The following is a 19,762-nucleotide window of genomic DNA, read 5'->3' as shown; positions in this document are numbered from 1 at the left end:
GACAGACTCTCAGGACTCAGTGGGGGGGGGGGGTGACCTTAGTCAAAATGCCCAACAATGAGGAGAGGGAACTCATAGAGTCCACATCCAGTAGATAGGCAGGGCCTCAAGTGGAGGAACTGGGTTACTAACCCACAGTCAAAATTTCTGACCCAGAAACATTCTTGTCTAAAAGAACTGCAGGGACAAAAATGGAAAAGAAACAGAAGAGAAGGTAGCCCAATGACTGGTCCGACTTGAGGTCCATTTTATGGGGGTAGGAGTCACCAAATCCTGACACTGTTGTTTACAGATAGAAGCCTGGCATGGCTGCCCTATGAGACTCCCTCAAGTAGCTGACTGAGACAGAAGCAGATACTTACACCCAACCACTGGACTCCTATGGTTGAATTAGGGGAAGGATTGAAGAAGCTGAAGGGAAGAGGGACCCCATAGGAAGAATAGCAGTCTCAATCAACTCAAACCCCAAGGAACTTCCAGAGACTGAGCCACAAACCAGGAGCATACAGGGGCTGGTCAGAGGTCCCTGGCACATATATAGCAGAGTTCTGCATGGTCTGGCCTCAGTGGGAGAAGATGTGTGTAATCCTTGAAAGACATGAGGCCTCAGGAATGGTGGAGGTCTGGTGGGTTGGGAACCCTCTCAGAGATAAGGGAGAGAAGGAATAAGGTGAAGAACTGTGGGAGGATAGACCAGGAAGAATGGGCAACAACTGCAATGTAAATAAATAATATAATTTTTTAAAAAGTAGTCACTTAGATTATATTGATATAGTAAGAGACCAGGCAAGAGCCTGGTCTATAAGAATATAGAACTTCTCTATATTCCTTATAGATGAAGTGCATAGTTTTGAAAAGCCGACTGACATTATCAATGCTGGGATGACTAACAAGAGATTTTACTTGTCTCTTTTTTCTATTTACACAAATATGTAGCTCTCAGTATCTTGCTTAACAGAGAAGTCCCTAAGAGATATCCAAGATAATTATTTCCAACTTCCTCTTCTTGTTCAGAACACAGAACAGGTGACATGGAACACCCATGAGATAATTTCAGGAAGTGAAGATTGGTCAGGCTGAAGGAAAAACTGTCTCTACACAACATGAATGTCTTCATAAGCACACATCAGATGAGAAGATAATCTGACCCAAGAGAAACTTGTGATTTTTGGTAAGTCATCTCTTTGTTAGTCATTTATTTTATAATTCTTAAAATATTTCTAGTTATCTCTTTATACCAATATTCACTATGTTTTTCATTGAGAATTGAGAATTGTTTCTTTGTCTTTTATCAGTATTAGAGGCCAATTAATGTGTTTTCTCTACTTCTCCTGTTTTTGAGTGATCATGTCTATATCATAAGTTAATCATTTTTTAAATCAGATGATCCATATGAGTAGTATCCAGCTAACAGTTTACAAATATTCCCTTTAACTTAACCAGACAAAATGTTTTTAAATGAAAAAGTACATAGTAGAGAAGACAAGTGTAAACACAAAATTGGGAGTAAAATGAAAGTAAGTTTAGTGGTTATTATAGAAATGAACTCAAAAAATTCTGAAAACTATTGCCTTCAATGAGAAAAGAATTACCCACTTCCAAATACGAATACCTAGTATATTGTTAAATGTAGAGAGGTCAGTCCTGAAACAAATTGCCACAACAAAGATGGATTCAACAGATTGAACTTACATGCATTTTTTCCATACACATATAGTCATACACCAATATATGTAACACTAAGAATCAAGGACAAAGAGGCCAGTCACTGAAAGGTAGCATGGCAACAGTATACAGTGGTGGTATTTGGAAATGGTATTAGAAATAAAAGGTATTGGTATTGAGAATGAAACTAAATAGGAAAATGATGTAATTCTACTTTAAGTAAGAAAATATATAAAAACATATGTATATATGTATATATGTGTATATAACTAGAGTAATTTATAAACATATAAATTTATAAACATATATAAATATATGTATACATATTTATATATGTATAAAGTACATATGTATTTATATATGAACATATTTGGTATATTTGAAAATATTTTATATATGCAAATATACATATATACATATATTTATATATGTATGCATATCTTACACAAAGAGTTCAGATAAACATTAAAATCACTTATCATACATTTATGAACAATGTTGTTTTAAGAAACACTAGGAAATAGAATTAAACAGACAGAACAACACACTTATTATTGTATTGTAGATGTTAGAAGGAGTTAATGATTTCCATGTGTATATTTTATTTTGTATTTTCACAACACATCAAATTGAGTATGTGACTTTCTCTAAGCTACTGTAATATATGGCATCATTTTTACTAGCATCTCAATTATCACATGGAAACAAAACATTCTGAGTAACATCATTAAAACATGTCTGATAATGCATAGTTACTACTATGTATCAGAAAGCAGTTATAGGATTTTTACATTCACAAAGTAGTATCCTACAGCATCCATAATATTAGAGATGACAACTCAAAAGGCATTACTTGATACTTGGTTCTATTTTGCAGCAGAAGTCTAAAAGGACAGTTTGACATCATTTTGTAAATGAATTCATTCTCTTAGTAACTCCCTTTTGTAGTTCTATAGTTCTGTCTTGATTATCAAAATTGAGCTCAATAACTCCAACATCATACTACAGCAGAAAAAGGGAAAACACAGGAGGCCTCAACCCTATGCAAAGAATCACAGCCAACTAAAGATTCCCGAGAGTGAGAGAAGTGGAGTATTCCAGGCCAGAGCATTTCCATTGGTTATCAATACTAATGGTTAGCCTTGAAAACATACACAAGTAACATTATATATACTGAATACTGTTTATACATACATACATACATACATACATACATACACATGTGTGTGTGTTTGTATATAATGAAATAGGAGGCCATGATTTTCATTTTTCACCTTTTATTACACATAAATTCTGTTCTCAGAATTTATCCTGAATATAGTTTTTCTATTCTCTTTTCTTCCATGTTCCTTCCCACCTCCTCTTTCATTTGGATCCACTCTTTTTGTGTCTTTCACTAGAAAAGAACAGGCTTCTAAGAGATGACAACAAACATAACAAAATAAAATATACTAAGATAAAACAAAAACCATCATATTTAAGTTGGATATAACAAGCCAATAGAAAACTTTAAGAATCCCAAAGAGAAGGCACAAGAGACCCACTATTCAGAAGCTTCATAAAATTACTAAAAATGAATCTATAGTACATATGCAGATGTGTGGGTCCATGTAGGCCCCGTACTTACTTCTTTGCTCTCTGTGAGTTCATATGAGCTTTGCTCAGTTGGTTTATGGTCTTGTTCACTCCCATGCTTTGAAAGAGAACAGGGAACAATATATGAAAGAATCTTGAGGGGGGAAATGAAAGGGAGAAATGTTGTAGTAATATTATAATCTTAAAAAATGAAAGAAATAATAGAAAACAAAACAAAAAGTTCAGGTTGACCTAAAATATTTTGACATGTGGAAAAAAATAATTCAAAGAACACATGCTCTTCACTGTATAGTTATTGTATTTTCTTTCCTGATGATGATGTTTGGGATTTTATTGTTCACCTGCTTTAGGATAAAAGAAATGAGACCTATAAGTCTTCAAACATCAAGAGAATTTCTGAAAGGAGAAGAAAATTGGCAATGACTATTCACCATCTGGCTTTAGTGTTGTTCACTATATCAGCATAAGCACCTTTCTGTGCTTTCAGCTGAATAATTGCTGCTTGCTGGAAGTATAATTTTACACTCCTTCAAGACTGACAGCCAAATGACTGGTATGCTTGCATGTTTACTTAATCTATTATATTTTTTAAGACACAGATGATCAGTAGAACAGGGGAACAATGAGAAAATGTAGTGATGATAGATGATATATTATTCATGTCAGGAAACTACAATATTTCAAAATTGAAATTCCTTTCAAAATTAGTTTATGAAATTTAAGACCAATATTTTCCACTGCTAAGATTGTGACTTTTAGAGCTCAGGTCCATTTATGAGTTGAGCAGTTGCTTGGTCAATCCACTTCTTCATGTATTTGCATGTTAGTTTGTTAATCAGTTTAGCTAAATAAATAAATCTATTAATAAATAACTGTGAACCTGCTTTTTGCATTTCAAATGCATGCCCATGTATGTCTCATATGGTTTTCTGTAAGCTTCCCATGTAAGGCTTTCCTAACATATTCTTTGGAGTTTTAAGCTAATGTTTTCATTTATTGATATTATTCTACTCATTCTCAAAGAAATAATAATATATTTTGTTTGAATATTAAGATCTTATAATACCATTTGTACTGAAATGCAATGCAATTCCTCACCAGTTACCAAATGTAATCCATGTGTTTCTTATGGAATGTCATGATGTCTAGAAACATATTCAGAGATTTTTTTTTTAAGGAGCAACATACAATTTTAAATTTTCACATTACATTCTTGCTCTCTTATAAAAAGAAATTTCTCACAGAGTATAAAAGTCACCCCTGATACTTTTTTCCTTGAGGAGTTACTCTAGACTCATTAGCTTTCACTTTAGCCATCAGTTGCTCATATTTAGCTTAGATTTCTATTCAAATAAGTTTCTTGGTGAATGTCAAATTCTACAGAGAATGTAGTCTTTCTCATACATCTACTAGGTAGTTGTTCTTTTCTTGTAGGTTACTTCTGAAGACATGCAGAGTAAAATGGATGAAGGCAATCACACTGTGGTGTCAGAATTTATTCTCTGGGGACTTGCCAGTTCACAGAGGACTGAGGTCTTACTCTTTGTGTTATTTCTAATGCTTTACCTTCTCATTGTTTCTGGAAATATTGTCATTCTAGTTTTAATCACCATTGATCCGCATCTTCATTCTCCCATGTACTTCTTGCTGGCTAACCTGTCCTTTATTGATATGTGGCTTTCCTCAGTCACCACTCCTAAGATGATCACAGACTTTCTCAGGGAAAACAAGACCATTTCCTTTGCAGGATGCATGTCGCAGGTCTTCTTTGCCCATTGCATTGCTGCAGGAGAGATGGTGCTTTTGGTAGTAATGGCTTATGATCGCTATGTGGCCATCTGCAAACCACTCCACTACTTCACCATTATGAACCTGAAGAGATGCACCGGGTTGGTGTTCACTTCCTGGACAACTGGGTTTGTACATGCTATGAGTCACTTGATAGTGATTGTGGAGTTGCCTTTTTGTGGACCCAAGGAAATAGACAGCTTTTTCTGTGACATGCCATTGGTAATAAAACTAGCTTGCATGGATTCCCGTGACTTGGATGTTCTAATGAATACTGACTGTGGACTTGTGGCTGTAACTTGCTTTATTCTGTTGCTTATTTCCTACACATATATTCTTATCACTGTATGTCAGAGCTCTAAAGCTGGTGCATCTAAGGCAATGAACACATGCACTGCCCACATCACAGTGGTGCTAATCTTTTTTGTGCCCTGCATTTTCATCTATGTGTGGCCTCTTAATATCACCTGGTTGGATAAATTTCTTGCTGTATTTTATTCTGTTTTTACACCTCTCCTAAATCCAACCATTTATACTCTGAGAAATAAAGAGATGAAAAATGCCATGAAAAGATTTATAAGCAATTACCTTGGTCACAAAGGAAATTTCTAATATCTAGAAACCTGTTCCAAATATTTCACATTGTAAGACTGACTGTTTAAAATAAATTTTAAATCAGAAAATATAATTTATGTTTACAATTTGTACCAATCTCCAAATAAGTTAATCATATAAAGAGTATATGACATTTATTGACCAACAGTCAAATTACTTTGAATACTTAATCTAAAATCTGATTGTGCATGATTTTTCTACACAGGGATGTCATTTAACTATTCTTCTATGGTTTTAGTAAAGTTTAATTTAATTTTTTGATAAAACTCATATGTTTATATTTATAAATAATATCTTAGTAAATTTTGCCTGAATATAATTCTGTACATCATTATCGTACACTCCAAATTTTCAATTTCTTTCCCATTGGCAAAGGTCTCCACTTTTGCCTGATCACAGCTGTCTAGCAAAATACTAATGGAGTGGGCTGAAAGGATTAGAAAATATTAAACAAAAGATATATATTTAACAAAACTGCAATGGTCTATATGATTTGTGTTTTTTATTTTATGTAACATGAACAAAGTGTCATAATAAAACAAACAGATTTAAATGATATTTCTAACTTATCTTCATCTGAGACTAAAATTTGTTCTTTAAATTATTTAATATAGTATAATGTCACAAAAGATAGTCTCCATGATGTCTATTTCTATAAATTGAATGGTTAATTATTAGAACTATTGTACTTAATTCATTCGTTAATACATGAGTCCTTAGCAAACATATTTGTAACTGCACATATGGTGCTATTGGTTAGCAAAGCTGCAGATTTCTCTAAAACTCCAACCACTTTACGTATATACATACATTTGGTGGATGGAGAAAAGCTCCAAAGAGCAAGCTCTAACAACTTTATGATTTCTATCACAGTGTATATTCCCCAGAAAAATCTGCCAAGAAGTATAAAAATTACAATGTGGCTACATTCTGTTTTTCTTCTAGTGAATGATTATAGTGGGTATACATAAGAAAAAACAGGTCCCCCAATATCCTCATATGAATAAAAATTTTACATGTTACAAGTGAAATAAACAAATTATTCCCAAGAACCCACATACATTTGCAACTGAACAACTTGTTATAGATAAGTGTATGAGCAAGTAAGGTAATTTTCTCAGACATTTTTGGTTACTGGTAGGCTGCAATTTGTGGTTGCAAAAAAAAGGGGGTCCATTATTTTATTATTATCGTAAAAAGTAATCTTATAAAATTTTTAAAAGAATCACAATCCTAAACTTTTAGATAAAAAAATTAATCATTTCTACTTTAAATCAGCAGGATGAGATCTGCCTATTAATATTTTTTATTAACTCATATCAAGAAGCTAAGGGCAAAAATGGGTACAAAAAGATTAATCATCACCTTGCTCACAAGCCCAGCTTTCGCAAGAGAGGCACATTAGCTAGTGCTGGTTGGGCTGCCATTGTCCTTCCATGATCTCAAAACTTTTCTAGCTTAACTATTAAGAATGTGCGTTTCTGAGCTCCAAATTGTTTTTCTCTATCAATTTTTGATTTTGTATATCAAATCCATTAGCAAAAAGATTCTAACCTAACTTCACTAACAGTCTACTTTCCAAATTCTTTCTAAGGGTGGTAGTCATTGCTACCAATCTACATCTCTAAGTTCTTTCTGAGTATAGTGGATGAATCATGAATCTGCTCCAGCAGCAATGCTGGAAAAAGATCAAGCACTAATAATGCGAGTGTCAATGATACTGCCCAGTGTCAGGCTGGAAGCCCCCTTAGAGTTTCTATACAACTCACAGATTATGAGGAGTATGGTGACCATGAAGGCAATAATCAAAGTGATGCTTCATAACAACAAGAAGTCCTCAAGTCACATAGTTAGTCCTCAGGGCTTTGCCTCTCTGAGGCAGACTCACCATAATTGTGTGAACAGGTGAACCACATCTCATTAGTTGTAAAGCTATCTTGGTATTCCTGTAGCATGGCTCCCAACAATAAATGTTTAGTTTCATTCTTCCCTATGTACACATCTAGTTTTTCCAAGATTTGTTTAAGATTCTGTCTTTCCTCCTGTATGTAGTTTTGGAATCTCTGGTGAAAAACATGTCACTCTTATTATTTAAAGTTAAATAAAGTCCTTCTACTCTATTTTATTTATTTACATGCAGGTATACAGGTACACCAGCATCATATTGTTTTGATAACCATAGCTCTGGAATATCACTTGATATCAGAAATAATATTTCAATCAGAGTTTTTAATTTTTGTTCAGTAATACTTTTCTAGTTTTGTGCTTCCAAATTGTTCTTATTGAGGATTTTTCAATGTATCTAGTGATTTTTGAATGATGGCATTCTAAAATTGTTTATAGCTTTATGATGAAATATGGTCTTGTGGAGTTAGGTTTTTGGTAAGATTTAAAAAATTAATCGTAAGCTAAATTGTCTGTAGTCTCAATGAAAGACACTGGGCTGGTAGTTTTCTGAGATTCCTGGGATGAGAAGAAGGGAACCCAATGGAAGAGGCAGTTCTCTGACCAGATCTGGTCACTTGAGCCCATGGCTTGGTAGTGAGAATTCTGGAGAAGTATGTGTCCAGAATTGGTGTAGTCAGGTCTCTAACAAGGTCTTGAGTGTGGTCAAGACGCCTAAGTTAGAGTGTCATGGGTGTAAGATGCAGAAGTGCAGAGATCAGATCTCTTACCTTTCTGGCCATGCAAACTGGAACTTGGCAGATTTAGTTACTTATTAAGTACTATTTAAAGATACTCCATGTCTAGTATATTTGACAATATTATACATTCTGAAATTGCTTACAGGAGTAGTCTGAAGAGTTCTCACTACATAAATAAATGAACACAAAATACACTTATAACTGGTAAAAAAAAAAAAAAAAGCCAAAAACCAACCAACCAATCAAACAAACAAACAAAAAACCTGTGATGTTCATTATCTTGATTATGGAGACTCTTTCATAGAGTACATACATATTAAAAGATTGTTCTTCATCTTATTTGTTTTCATAATTATACTTTAATAAAGTTTAATAAAGGAGTAAATGATCTAGAAGAAATAAAAATACAAATAAGCAAAAAGAACAATTTCTGACAAATAATGTCAGAAATCAATGAAATATCGATTAGACTAGTACAATTGGTGAATAATATATTAGGGCAGAGAAATAATTGTGGTGTGTGCATTGGTATGTGTGTGTGTTTATTATGAATAACTGACTCATAAAAAGACATATTCATATAATCACATATTCATATAATCACAAATTTAGCAGGGTATGTAGGTTGGATACATTTGTTAGGGAACCACTGAGATAGTTGAAGCTGATGAGTTCCAAGGGTATCTATGCTATGGAAGCACTTCACAAATAGCTTTTTATTAAGGTTAATAATATGTACACACAAAACTAATGATGAGTGTTAAGTGAAAGTTACATCTTTAAAGTGTTTCCATTTAATTTTGAATGGATTTGATAAAATGTTAAATAGTCTGACCAGTGAAACAGAATAAAATCAAATAATTAGACAAGGATATATCAGTGATATTAATTACTGTCAGGAGCCATTATGGGACAAGCTAATAACTAGTAGGTGATCATCCTGAAATGGCCTGCTTTGGGTTATTATATAATCTGAGACAGGTGTGTCCTTATTCAGCAAGGCTGTAAAAGACTCATTTTAGAAGAGATTCCTGCTATTAATATGCTTTTCCTATTATTATTAAACAGATAAAACAATCACTAAGTAATAGCACACTCTTGGGAGCAGATCTCTGCAGATCCAGGAAGATGTACTGTCTTGTAGTGATCCTTATATACAGACAAATAGATGACTTCTTAAGTCTTAATTATGATTCTATAAGAATTCCTAAAATTATATCAGTGATTATTAAGCTCTTTTATAATGGGACTGCTATTAGGTCTCTTTCTGATAGTCAAAACTGAAATGAGAACTCTGCCAGTCTTCCAAGTGTCACTAGGCAATTGCTCTAAGAGAGTAACCAGACTTTCTCCTACTCAGAGCACATTCCAAGAACTTGTAAAACAATTACCCAAAGGTCATAAAAAGGGAACTAATGATTTATTACAGGTGCTAGGACAGAAGATAAAATATTGCCTGGGTTTATCTATACAGAATTGCACTAATAACTTAGTTATAGTTTTAAACTTTCAGTGAACCTTGGATCTAGACAGGTGATGGATGTTTAGACAGATAATTACTCCTAATGGATATGTATGTAAACACTCTCTGTTGTAAACTTCTATTTCAATTTGTGATTTGATTTTTGGTGTGAACTTGTGATGAACTTTGAAACATGTGGTCATGTACTCTGAAAGGTGTATAAGTGCTGAAGACAAAGATAAAAGAGAGATTCGTTTCTTCCTTTCCTTTTCTTTCCCTCCAGGAGAATTGTTTTCATTATTAGATTTTTATTCCTTTTCCCCACTTAGGATCTTTTTGCCTTTCCCCTTAGATAGCTTTCATAGGAAACTTTTTACACTTAGTAATAAACTCTATAATCACTTCTCTAAGTGTCTTTTCTTCTTGCAACCTCAGATTAGCAGGCTTAAGTTAAAGCCCAGCAGTTCCTGCTGAGATAGTACAAAAAGATATTTACAGAGGATCACAGAAGGCAGCTCAGCTACAAAGCATAGTAACTTAGACTTAGATAAGTAAACTTTTATTATAATGCAATCCTAAATATCCCGATTCTCCTAAGACCAAGTCTTATCCTCTGCCAACTCTCTTCCCCCTCTGCTGCCTCACTGACAAGAAAGAAGATCATCCCCCCAGGCCAGGGCTGGCCCCCAGCAAATAACATTAAGGACAACAACAAAATATGGAACATTTTGTGCCTCTGTATTTCTCATTTTTGAGGAAATCGATGCACTTGGCAAAAAATTATACCTGTCTCTTAGGATTTAGTGCAAGGCAATAATCTATTTCTTACATTTCTATTCATTGTATTTGAACTCCTAGATAATATAAAAATAAAAAAAGACACAAGAATTAAAATTGTATAACTCTTTAATATGGTATATGGCACAAATAATTGTTTAGAAAATGATAAATACTCCAAACAACAATTACTAGATATAATAAATTAATTCAGAGAGATTGCAGACTAGACAATTTAAAATTTTATGTATCTCTAGCTTAGCAACAGATTTGCAGAAATGAAATGAATAATTCTTTTTAAAATATCAAGTTCTCAGGATCATCTTTAAGAAAACTATGCCACGAAAATTATATAATACTACTGACAACATTAAGGAAAAATAATAAAAACAGAAAAATACAATTTATCATATTATAAGGCTCAGTAGATGATTAGAAGTTTGAGTTAGTAGATTTTATTCTTCCTGTCCTTGTTTTAGTCCTCCCTGGTTTGTTTTATGTTGATTTGATACCAAGTTTTATCTTTTTTGAGCTTCTCTGTGCCTGGATTTCCAGAATTAGATTCTATTAAGAATTTATCTATGATATGACCAGCCTTCATGTTCATTATTCTAAAAAGTCTTTAATTTCTTTCGAACATTGTTTAGTTTTCACTTGTATGTGGGCTTTCTATAGTTTTTGTTATTAATGAAGACCTGCCTTAGTTCCTGGTGATCTGATAGGATGCAAGGGATTATTTCAAACTTTTTGTATCTGTTGAGACCTGTTTTGTGACCAATTATATGATCAATTTTGGAGAAGGTACCACGAGATGCTAAGAAACAGGTATATTCTTTTGTTTTAGGATGATGTGTTCTATAGATATCTGCTAAATCCATTTGGTTCATTACTTCTCTTAGTTTCACTGTATCTCTGTTTAGTTTCTGTTTCCATGATCTGTCCATTGCTGAGAATGGGATATTGAAGTCACCCACTATTATTGTGTGAGATGCAATGTGTGCTTTGATGTGGGGAGGCAACAGAAAGCGGCTATCATCCTTGCAACCATCTTGAGCCATATACCCTGACAAGAGATTTGATTATATTAGCCTACAACAGCTGAGCACACTCTGATAACATCTTGTTTTAGATATCCAGGATCTTCCCTTGGGTGTGTGAGACTTAGAGATCAGATTTAGAGCCAAGATTTAAGGATGTGACTTAAGGTGTGATTTGGAGATAAGATCTAAGGGCGTGACTTAGAGGCATAGCTTAGAAGTGAGACATATAAAAGGTGAGAGAGGCAGACAGAAGAGTTCAGTACAACTTGCAGCAGATTATTAGGTATTAGGCACTTAGCACTTGGAAGAAGTAACTTGGAACTTGGAGGCACTAGGGACTAGGAACTAGGGACTAGGAACTCAAGACTTGGGATTTGGACTAGGAAGAGAGACTGAAGAATAAATGAGATTGAATCACACTCTGTTTAGCCTCCATTCCTTGAGTAGGCCCTCACTCTCTCTCTTGCTGAACCCCGACCCATAGACCCGAGCAGCTTGGGGCAGTGCAAGCTAACAAGTTAGTCCCCAAGGCTTTTGGCAGTGCGGGTTCCAACATTGACAGAGCGGTCTGCAACATCTTTGGCCCCTAAGCGTGGGATAGTGTGGGCCACAACATTTTTGTCGCCCAACGTAGAGCAGCTCTCAACACTTTGAGCTTTAGTAAAGTTTCTTTCATGAATGTGGGTGCTCTTGCATTTGGAGCATAGATATTCAGAATTGAGAGTTCATCTTGGTAGAGTTTTCCTTTGATAAGTATGAAGTGTCCTTCCTTATCTTTTTTGATAACTTTTGAAAGTTGATTTTATTTGATTTTAGAATGGCTACTTCAGCTTGTTTCGAGGGACTATTTGCTTGGAAAATTGTTTTCAATCCTTTTACTCTGAGGTAGTGTCTGTCTTTGTCACTGAGGTGAATTTCCTGTATACAGCAAAATTCTGGGTCCTGTTTATGTATTTAGTCTGTTAGTTTATGTCTTTTTGTTGGGGAAATTGAGTCCATTGATATTAAGAGCTATTAAAAAATGATTGTTGTTTCCTGTTATTTTTGTTATTAGAGGTATAATTATGTTTGTGTAGCTATCTCCTTTTATGTTTGTTGGAAGATTATGTTCTTGGCTTTTTCTAGGTTGTAGTTTCCTTCTGTGTGAAGCTCATAAAGAAGGAAGACCAAAGTGTGGATGTTTCAGTCCTTCTTAGAGGGAGTAACAAAATACTCATGGGAGAATATATGTAGACAAAGTGTGGGACAGAAACTGAAGGAGGGGCCATCTGGAGACTGCTCCACCTGTGTATCCATCCCATGTGCAATCACCAAAGGCAGATGCTGATGTGGATGCCAGGAAGTGCATGCTGACAAGAGTCTGATATTGCTGTCTCCTTAGAGGTCTGCCAAAGCCTGACATATACAGAGGTAGGTGCTCACAGCTAACCATTGAACTGATCATGGGGTTCTCAATGAAGGAGTTAGAGAAAAGACTGAAGGAGCTGAAGGGGTTTGAAGTCCCATGGGGAGAGCAACAATAGCAACTAACCAGAGCTCACAGGGACTAAACAATCAACCCGGGAGCACATAGGGAGGGACCCATGGCTCCAGCTGTATATGAAAGGGAGGATTGGACATACGTGGGAGAGGAGGTCCTTGGTCCAGTGAAGACTGGATGTCCCAATGTGAGGGAATTTGAGGGAAGGGAGTTGGGAATGGGTGGGTGGGTGGGGGCACATCCTCATAGAAGCAGAAAGAGGGGGAATGGGATGGGGATTTTTCTGGGTGGGGGGTTATGGGGAAAGGGAATAATATCTGAAATGTAAATAAAATATCAATAAAAATTTATCTATGAGATAAAAATGTTATGAGCATTTCTTTTCTGTATAATCTTGGTTCTCTGATTCCCTTTTCTCCCTCCTTTTTTTTCCTCCTGGCCCCACAACCTCCATTTTATGCATCATTTTTCTGCTGCTATATCTGACTGTCTATATTTGCCACAAATACACACTTGATTGTTATTCCATTTTGTTGATTGCCTCACAATTTTATGAAAATTGGCTTGCTTAAATCAGGCCCTTGACAAAACTCAGTTTGTTGTTTCTTCTGGCTTTCAATCTGAATCAATTCTTTTTACTCTTCTTTCATTTCTTGAACCCAACGATTAGTCTAGATAATTTGTTCAATTAACTGTTCCATTATTCAATTTTTATTTTGTTGAATCTATGAGGTATTTTTGCAAGTTTTTGTCCTGTCTCTTTCCTGTTGAATGTCATTAGGCAGATAATCTTTATTAGTTACTTACTATTACTTCATTTTTACCTTATTTTCCACACATAATATTAATCATAATCTGTATCTTCAAATTGTTTGTTTTGCTAATTATTGTAAATTTTGAGCAAAAACTCTTACCTACTAATTTTAGATTACTGGGTTCATTCAAAGAGAAACTCTGTCAGTTTTATTTTAATGATCATTTCGTGGATGCTTGTATGTACTTATGATTTAACTTGTTATAGTCATCACTGAAACTGGACCATATCTCTAAACCTCATATGGTCCATTTCTTATTGCTGGCAGATTATTCTACTTTTTTGTCTTTTTATTTTTATTTTTGGCTTTATCATAATAGAAATTGTTTAGGTACATTTAAAGGTGATAGTAAAAAGATTTTGTAACTGTGCATCATTCTTCTTTCACTACAGCTTCTCTCCTTAGTTAGATTATTAAACACTGACATCAGACACCTTATAGATCAGAGATCATATTTAGATAAAATTTTAGCTTGCATATGTTTTTATCATGAAACAGTTTGACAATATTTCTTGTACATATGGATTCATCTTATGTAAACGATGTGCATTTAAAGCTTTTGCTAATTTTCTACTAGGTTGTTGAGTTTATGAAAGCTACCTAACTTATATATATAATAACTGTTGTTATTATATATTAGTTATTACTCCTAGAGTGCTATCAACTTTCTCATTTATCTTCTTTTTAGAAGTCCAATATGACATTATAATTAATTTTATTCATTTACTACATTGTGAATTCTAAAGATATTAATTCATGTTTTAAAATATGTGAATAGATTTTAAATGGATTTACATCTTCAGTTTATTTAGAAATTGTTCTGTAGTTTGATGAATAAATCGAATGCCTTTTTTTCCAAAGCATCCTGTTGATTTCATCACTTTATTAATAGCTCTTTTGTTTTATCACTGATTTGAGACACTGTCTGTTCATTTGTATTAGTGTCCTCATGGTTATTTTGTTTCTCTTGAATAGGCATAATTTTGACCCTTTTATTGTCTGAATTTCCATTTCTATTCATTCATTGAGATTATAATTATTCAGCTATGTTGATTCTTAGTCAGAGCTGTGATCTTCAACTTTAAACTACATCAAAGATAATCAATAGAAAGGTGAAAAGTTACCAGAATAACTGTTAAGTTCTTTAAACTCATAGTCTCTCCTCTTACTTCTGTCCTGATATTTAAAATTCCTTACTATGATGGCAGAATATGTGTACCTTACACAAATATGTGTTTGACATTCTTGCATATAAATATGTTGATATCACATTGCATATAATTGAACACATTTCCAATTGTAACTACAATGCCCTACATGATTATCTACTAAGATTGAAATATACCATGTCCCTGTACTAAGTTCTGAAATATGTAAAAACTTTTGACTATGTTAACATAGAGGATTACCATGGCTATTATCTAATCTTCACTGAGTGGTGAATAAGTCATGTGTTTATATCATCTTACATATCTCTACTATTTTATTACTTTTCATAATAATCATATGTAATACATATCATAATCTCTTTTTTATTAATATGACATCCAAACCTTATAAAAGATAAATAAGTACTCATAATCATATTTAGCAAAGTTTAAGTGATATTGAAGTCAACATCTTTTAACTTTAAATTTCTGACGATGAAAAGTGATAGATGAACATAAGCCATATGTTTGTGTCAACATGATAAGTGGTTGGAGTATTCTTAATTCTTTTCACTGTTTTAAAACCAATTGCTATATTCCACAGGGTGTCAAACACCACAAAGGCAAATCATGATGGTAAATTTGGTCTCCATATGACACTTGAAGACTTGAAGACAGTATTAGACTATGGTTTATTATAGTAGTAGGAAACAAATGATATATGGTTACCAGTTAGAAACATCTCTCATAAATATATGTAATTCAGATTTTAACTTATATCATTGAGTACATTTTTTTAGTTAGGTAAGTAGTAATTTTTTATTAAGCTTTTATGAAAAATAAGCAAAATAAAGATTTTTTAATGTAAAATAGTCCAGCTTGTATCTTTTTTTTTAATCTGAAACCCAAAAATATCCAGGAAGTCTCAGTTGTACACAAATAATACCATAATAGTACCTTTAATTGTTCTAAAAACTAGTGAAAAGGTAGTTGGAATTAATTCAATTAATTTTCAACCTATATAAAAACCTATTTATTCATATAGAATAAATTGAGTAAATGATAGCACCTTCTTTAACAATTACTAAATGGGGTAAAAATGGATTTTTACAACTGACATTGGGTCTGCTGCATAATGTAATAACTTCCTTTGTTCATTATCTCAATCTCATGGCAACAGGAGAACTAAGACTTCACCCAAAAGTTTAAATTCCATTGTCTTGGGCGTCTCATGGCAGTTTTCATCTCTGTGTTCCGCAGTGTGTATATAATGGGGTTCAAGAGAGGAGTGACCACAGAATAAAACACAGCAAGGAATTTATCAAATGACTTGATGGGAAAGGGCCAAGCATAAATGAAAATGCACGGTCCAAAAAACAAAAGAACTACTGTGATATGAGCAGTCAGTGTAGACAGAGCCTTAGATGACCTATCAGAAGGCCTGCGTTGGATGGTCATTAGAATAATACCATAGGAGATGATTAGCAAAACAAAAGAACACACACTGAGCATACCACTGTTGGCAATGACCATGATGTCTAACTTATATGTGTCTGCACAGGCAAGTTTGAGTACTCTAGGAAGGTCACAGTAAAAACTATCAACCTTATTGGGACCACAAAATGGTAAGCTTACTGCAAAGGCCAATTGGCTCACTGAGTGTAGGAAACCAATTCCCCATGCAGTAACCACAATGCCAACACATACATTACCACGCATAATTGTAGTATAGTTTAGAGGCTTACAAATTGCTACATATCTGTCAAAGGCCATGGCTACAAGGGTCACCATCTCACTCCCCCCAAAAAAGTGAAGGAGAAATATCTGTGTAAGGCAGCCCTTGACTGAGATGACTTTGCGTTTGTAGAAAAAATCAGCAATAGTCTTTGGAGCAGTGACAGAGGACACACACAAATCTATGAATGAGAGGTTGGCCAACAGAAAGTACATAGGGGAGTGGAGGTGGGCGTCATTGGTCACAGTTATGACAATAAGAAGGTTTCCAAACACAATTCCTATGTAGAAAACAAAAAAGAATACAAACAGAAAGATCTGAAGTTCCCGAGAATCGGAGAGTCCAATTAAAATAAATTCGGTCACCACAGAATGGTTTGCTTCCCATATTGATTCATTCCAGAAGAGAGTCTCTGCACTTGCCTTTGAGAAGACAGTGAAAAAAACCATCAGAGTCACTATATGCAAATTCTAACCTCTGCTCACTCATGAAGGCCTTGCTATGATCTATTGCTTAAACTAAACTAAAAATTCCAAACTAAAAATCAAAACTCAATTTAAACTATACTGGTTTTGCTTTGCTTCTTAGATATCCAAGCCTTCAGCGTATCCATGGTACTAGACTCCTTCCTAACACAATGGTACAGTCTGTGCTTCTCTCTCTGTAGTCTCATCATAGACTTACTTTTTAAGTCTGAATGTTATAAACAAAATAAAGCAAAAAACCCCTGTAATGTATAAAACATGCCTTACATTATTGTATGTGAAAGTCTTTAAGAAAAAAAAATAAACTTACTAATAGGAAACTAAAAATAAAAAAACAAAAATGACAGAAATAAGTGAAAATATAGGATTTAAGATGACAAGGTTGTACAGTAGACATTTATAAGATAGAGACGGATTTGATGAGTAATGTCTTTTAGGAGACATAGAGACTTATCTTCCTCTATTTCTTGGGCGAATGCTGTTATTTATTATTTGTGATTTATTTGTTGAAAACTGCTTGTGCTTAGAAATTATAATTATCTCTGCATTAGTCCAAATTAGTTTCTTTACACCTGCCTAGTTACATTCAAATTACCGTGTACAAAGTTCTATAACAATTTGGTGGTTCAATTTTTTTTATAATAAAGATAGATCTAATCATAAAATAATTCATAAAACACGTTTTGGTTTGTGCCTTCTTTACCCAGTATAAGTATAATTATCCAACACTGATAACACTCAAGGATAGGACTTCTGTTGCGAGATGAAATGCGGTGTGACTAGTTCATGAAACCTTTTCTTTAGAATCATACTATTCAAATTAAAGTTATTTGAGTATTTCACTTTTTTAAAAAACATTTTGAGAATGAAGAAGAGGATAGAGAAGGAAATATTCCAGTTGTATCTCAATGAGAAATATGCCAAGGATTGTGAGTCCAGAGTTCTGCTGAATATTAAAATCTACCATAGTAGAAAATAAGAATTTAAGAATTATATTTTTAAGAAAAAGAAATTTTGTGGTTCACAATGTGTCACATCTGCAGAGTTGTGTTGCTAAGAGGAAAATGCTAACATGGTATCTTCATCAATGGTCTTTTTACCAACAGAACTTCCTTATTTCATGTGGGACTCTAGAAAATACTCAAGAAGTTTTTGAAGAATGTAATGATTCTATTATTAAATTTGCATCCAAATTTAAAGAGTTCTTTTGCATCTTTTTTAGAAATTTACATTTCTCTTATATATTATATCCTGAACTCAGTCTCTCCCTCCCAACCTGCCCTTTCCCCCAAACCCTCTCCTCCTTTGTTTCCCTTAAGAAAAGGGCAGGCCTCAGCAGCATATCAACAAAACATGTCATACCATGTTGCAATAATACTAAGTACATCCCCTCATGTTAAGTCTGGTTGTACTGGTTTTATTATAACAACAACAGGCCAAGCATGATTAAAGAAAAAATACTCTCAATATATTACTTTTGAATTAAATCATTTTAATGTTATGTTCTTCATAATCATGTTTTACATTGAGTTTTCTAAAAGAAAAGTATTTTTGTACTCAGAAAGATAAGAACCAGGGCTCTGGGCTTAAGCACAGATCCACTACTTGATCTTGAATATCTAAGAAAAATTTCTCGTGCCTTCATTTTTCCGTTTTCAAATGCTATAATCCAATTAATACCTCTTAGGATATCCATAGTTGTAACACTATATTTGTGACTTCTATGTGAAAGAATGTTCAAAAGTATTTTTCCTTTGAATTTGTTAGAAAAAAAAGACATGGAACAAGAAAATACTAAGTTATTGGTTTGTCTTTTTTTTTTTTTTAACCACATCACAGAAAGGAAAGAATATGTTAAATCAGTAAATTTGGGTGTAGAACACTGACAATATGGGTTATCCTTTTTCATATTCATCATGTTAACTCTTTTAAGTGTATAAGGCAACCCTACAGGAATTTTATTTGTTTTCATGAAGAAAAAATATCAAAATTTAGTTCTGTGGAGTGAGTTTCCATTCATTAAACTTCTAACCCATAGTTGTTTCTGATGAATGTTAATTTTGTCATTCCACTTACCTCTTTCATAACTTGAAGAGACAGCAGTAATCTTAAGAGACAGAACAGTACAGAGTCCCTCCTAAACACACTTTAAAGCATTAACATTTCTGGGAGATTAGCTTTTATACGAATTGTCCTCTTGAGCAAACAACTTTCTTGGCTAACGATAAGCATTTATGAAGTAACCAGAAACCCATGGAGAATCCAGAAACAGCCCGAGCTTACTGGCAGACTGATTCAGTGTCATACATAGGTTTTCCCTTGGCCTTTGGTGGAAACATAGTTTATTTCTGAGTTAAGGGACATTGTTGTAGTTTCTTGGATCACTAGATAATTTTACCATCTCACTCAATCTAAGAGTGACTGCAAAAAAAAAATCCCATTGTAAACAAATAAAGTAATATTACAAAAATAAAGTCTATACAAATAAATCAGGCAGTGAATGATAATATT

General features: G+C 33.8%; 2 protein-coding genes across 2 annotated transcripts; one reads left to right on the top strand and one right to left on the bottom strand.

Moving 5' to 3' along the window:
* The first annotated feature begins 1,030 nt into the window (after positions 1–1,030).
* Positions 1,031–7,789, top strand: LOC117704020 (olfactory receptor 4K13-like). The gene is made up of 3 exons (XM_034495970.2): positions 1,031–1,171; positions 3,612–3,814; positions 4,696–7,789. Exon 3 carries the CDS (start codon positions 4,711–4,713, stop codon positions 5,659–5,661), a length of 951 nt encoding a protein of 316 aa, XP_034351861.1. The 5' UTR covers positions 1,031–1,171; positions 3,612–3,814; positions 4,696–4,710; the 3' UTR covers positions 5,662–7,789.
* A 5,726-nt stretch (positions 7,790–13,515) lies between these two features.
* Positions 13,516–19,741, bottom strand: LOC117703201 (olfactory receptor 4F4-like). Its single transcript, XM_076929423.1, has 2 exons — positions 19,328–19,741; positions 13,516–17,188 (listed from the first exon to the last, which is right to left on the bottom strand). Exons 1-2 carry the CDS (start codon positions 19,334–19,336, stop codon positions 16,217–16,219), a joined length of 981 nt encoding a protein of 326 aa, XP_076785538.1. The 5' UTR covers positions 19,337–19,741; the 3' UTR covers positions 13,516–16,216.
* Between the last annotated feature and the right edge of the window lie 21 nt (positions 19,742–19,762).

Source organism: Arvicanthis niloticus, chromosome 2 (assembly GCF_011762505.2).
Source record: "Arvicanthis niloticus isolate mArvNil1 chromosome 2, mArvNil1.pat.X, whole genome shotgun sequence".
NCBI lineage: Eukaryota > Metazoa > Chordata > Mammalia > Rodentia > Muridae > Arvicanthis > Arvicanthis niloticus.
This window is presented reverse-complemented; position numbering and strand designations above follow the sequence as displayed.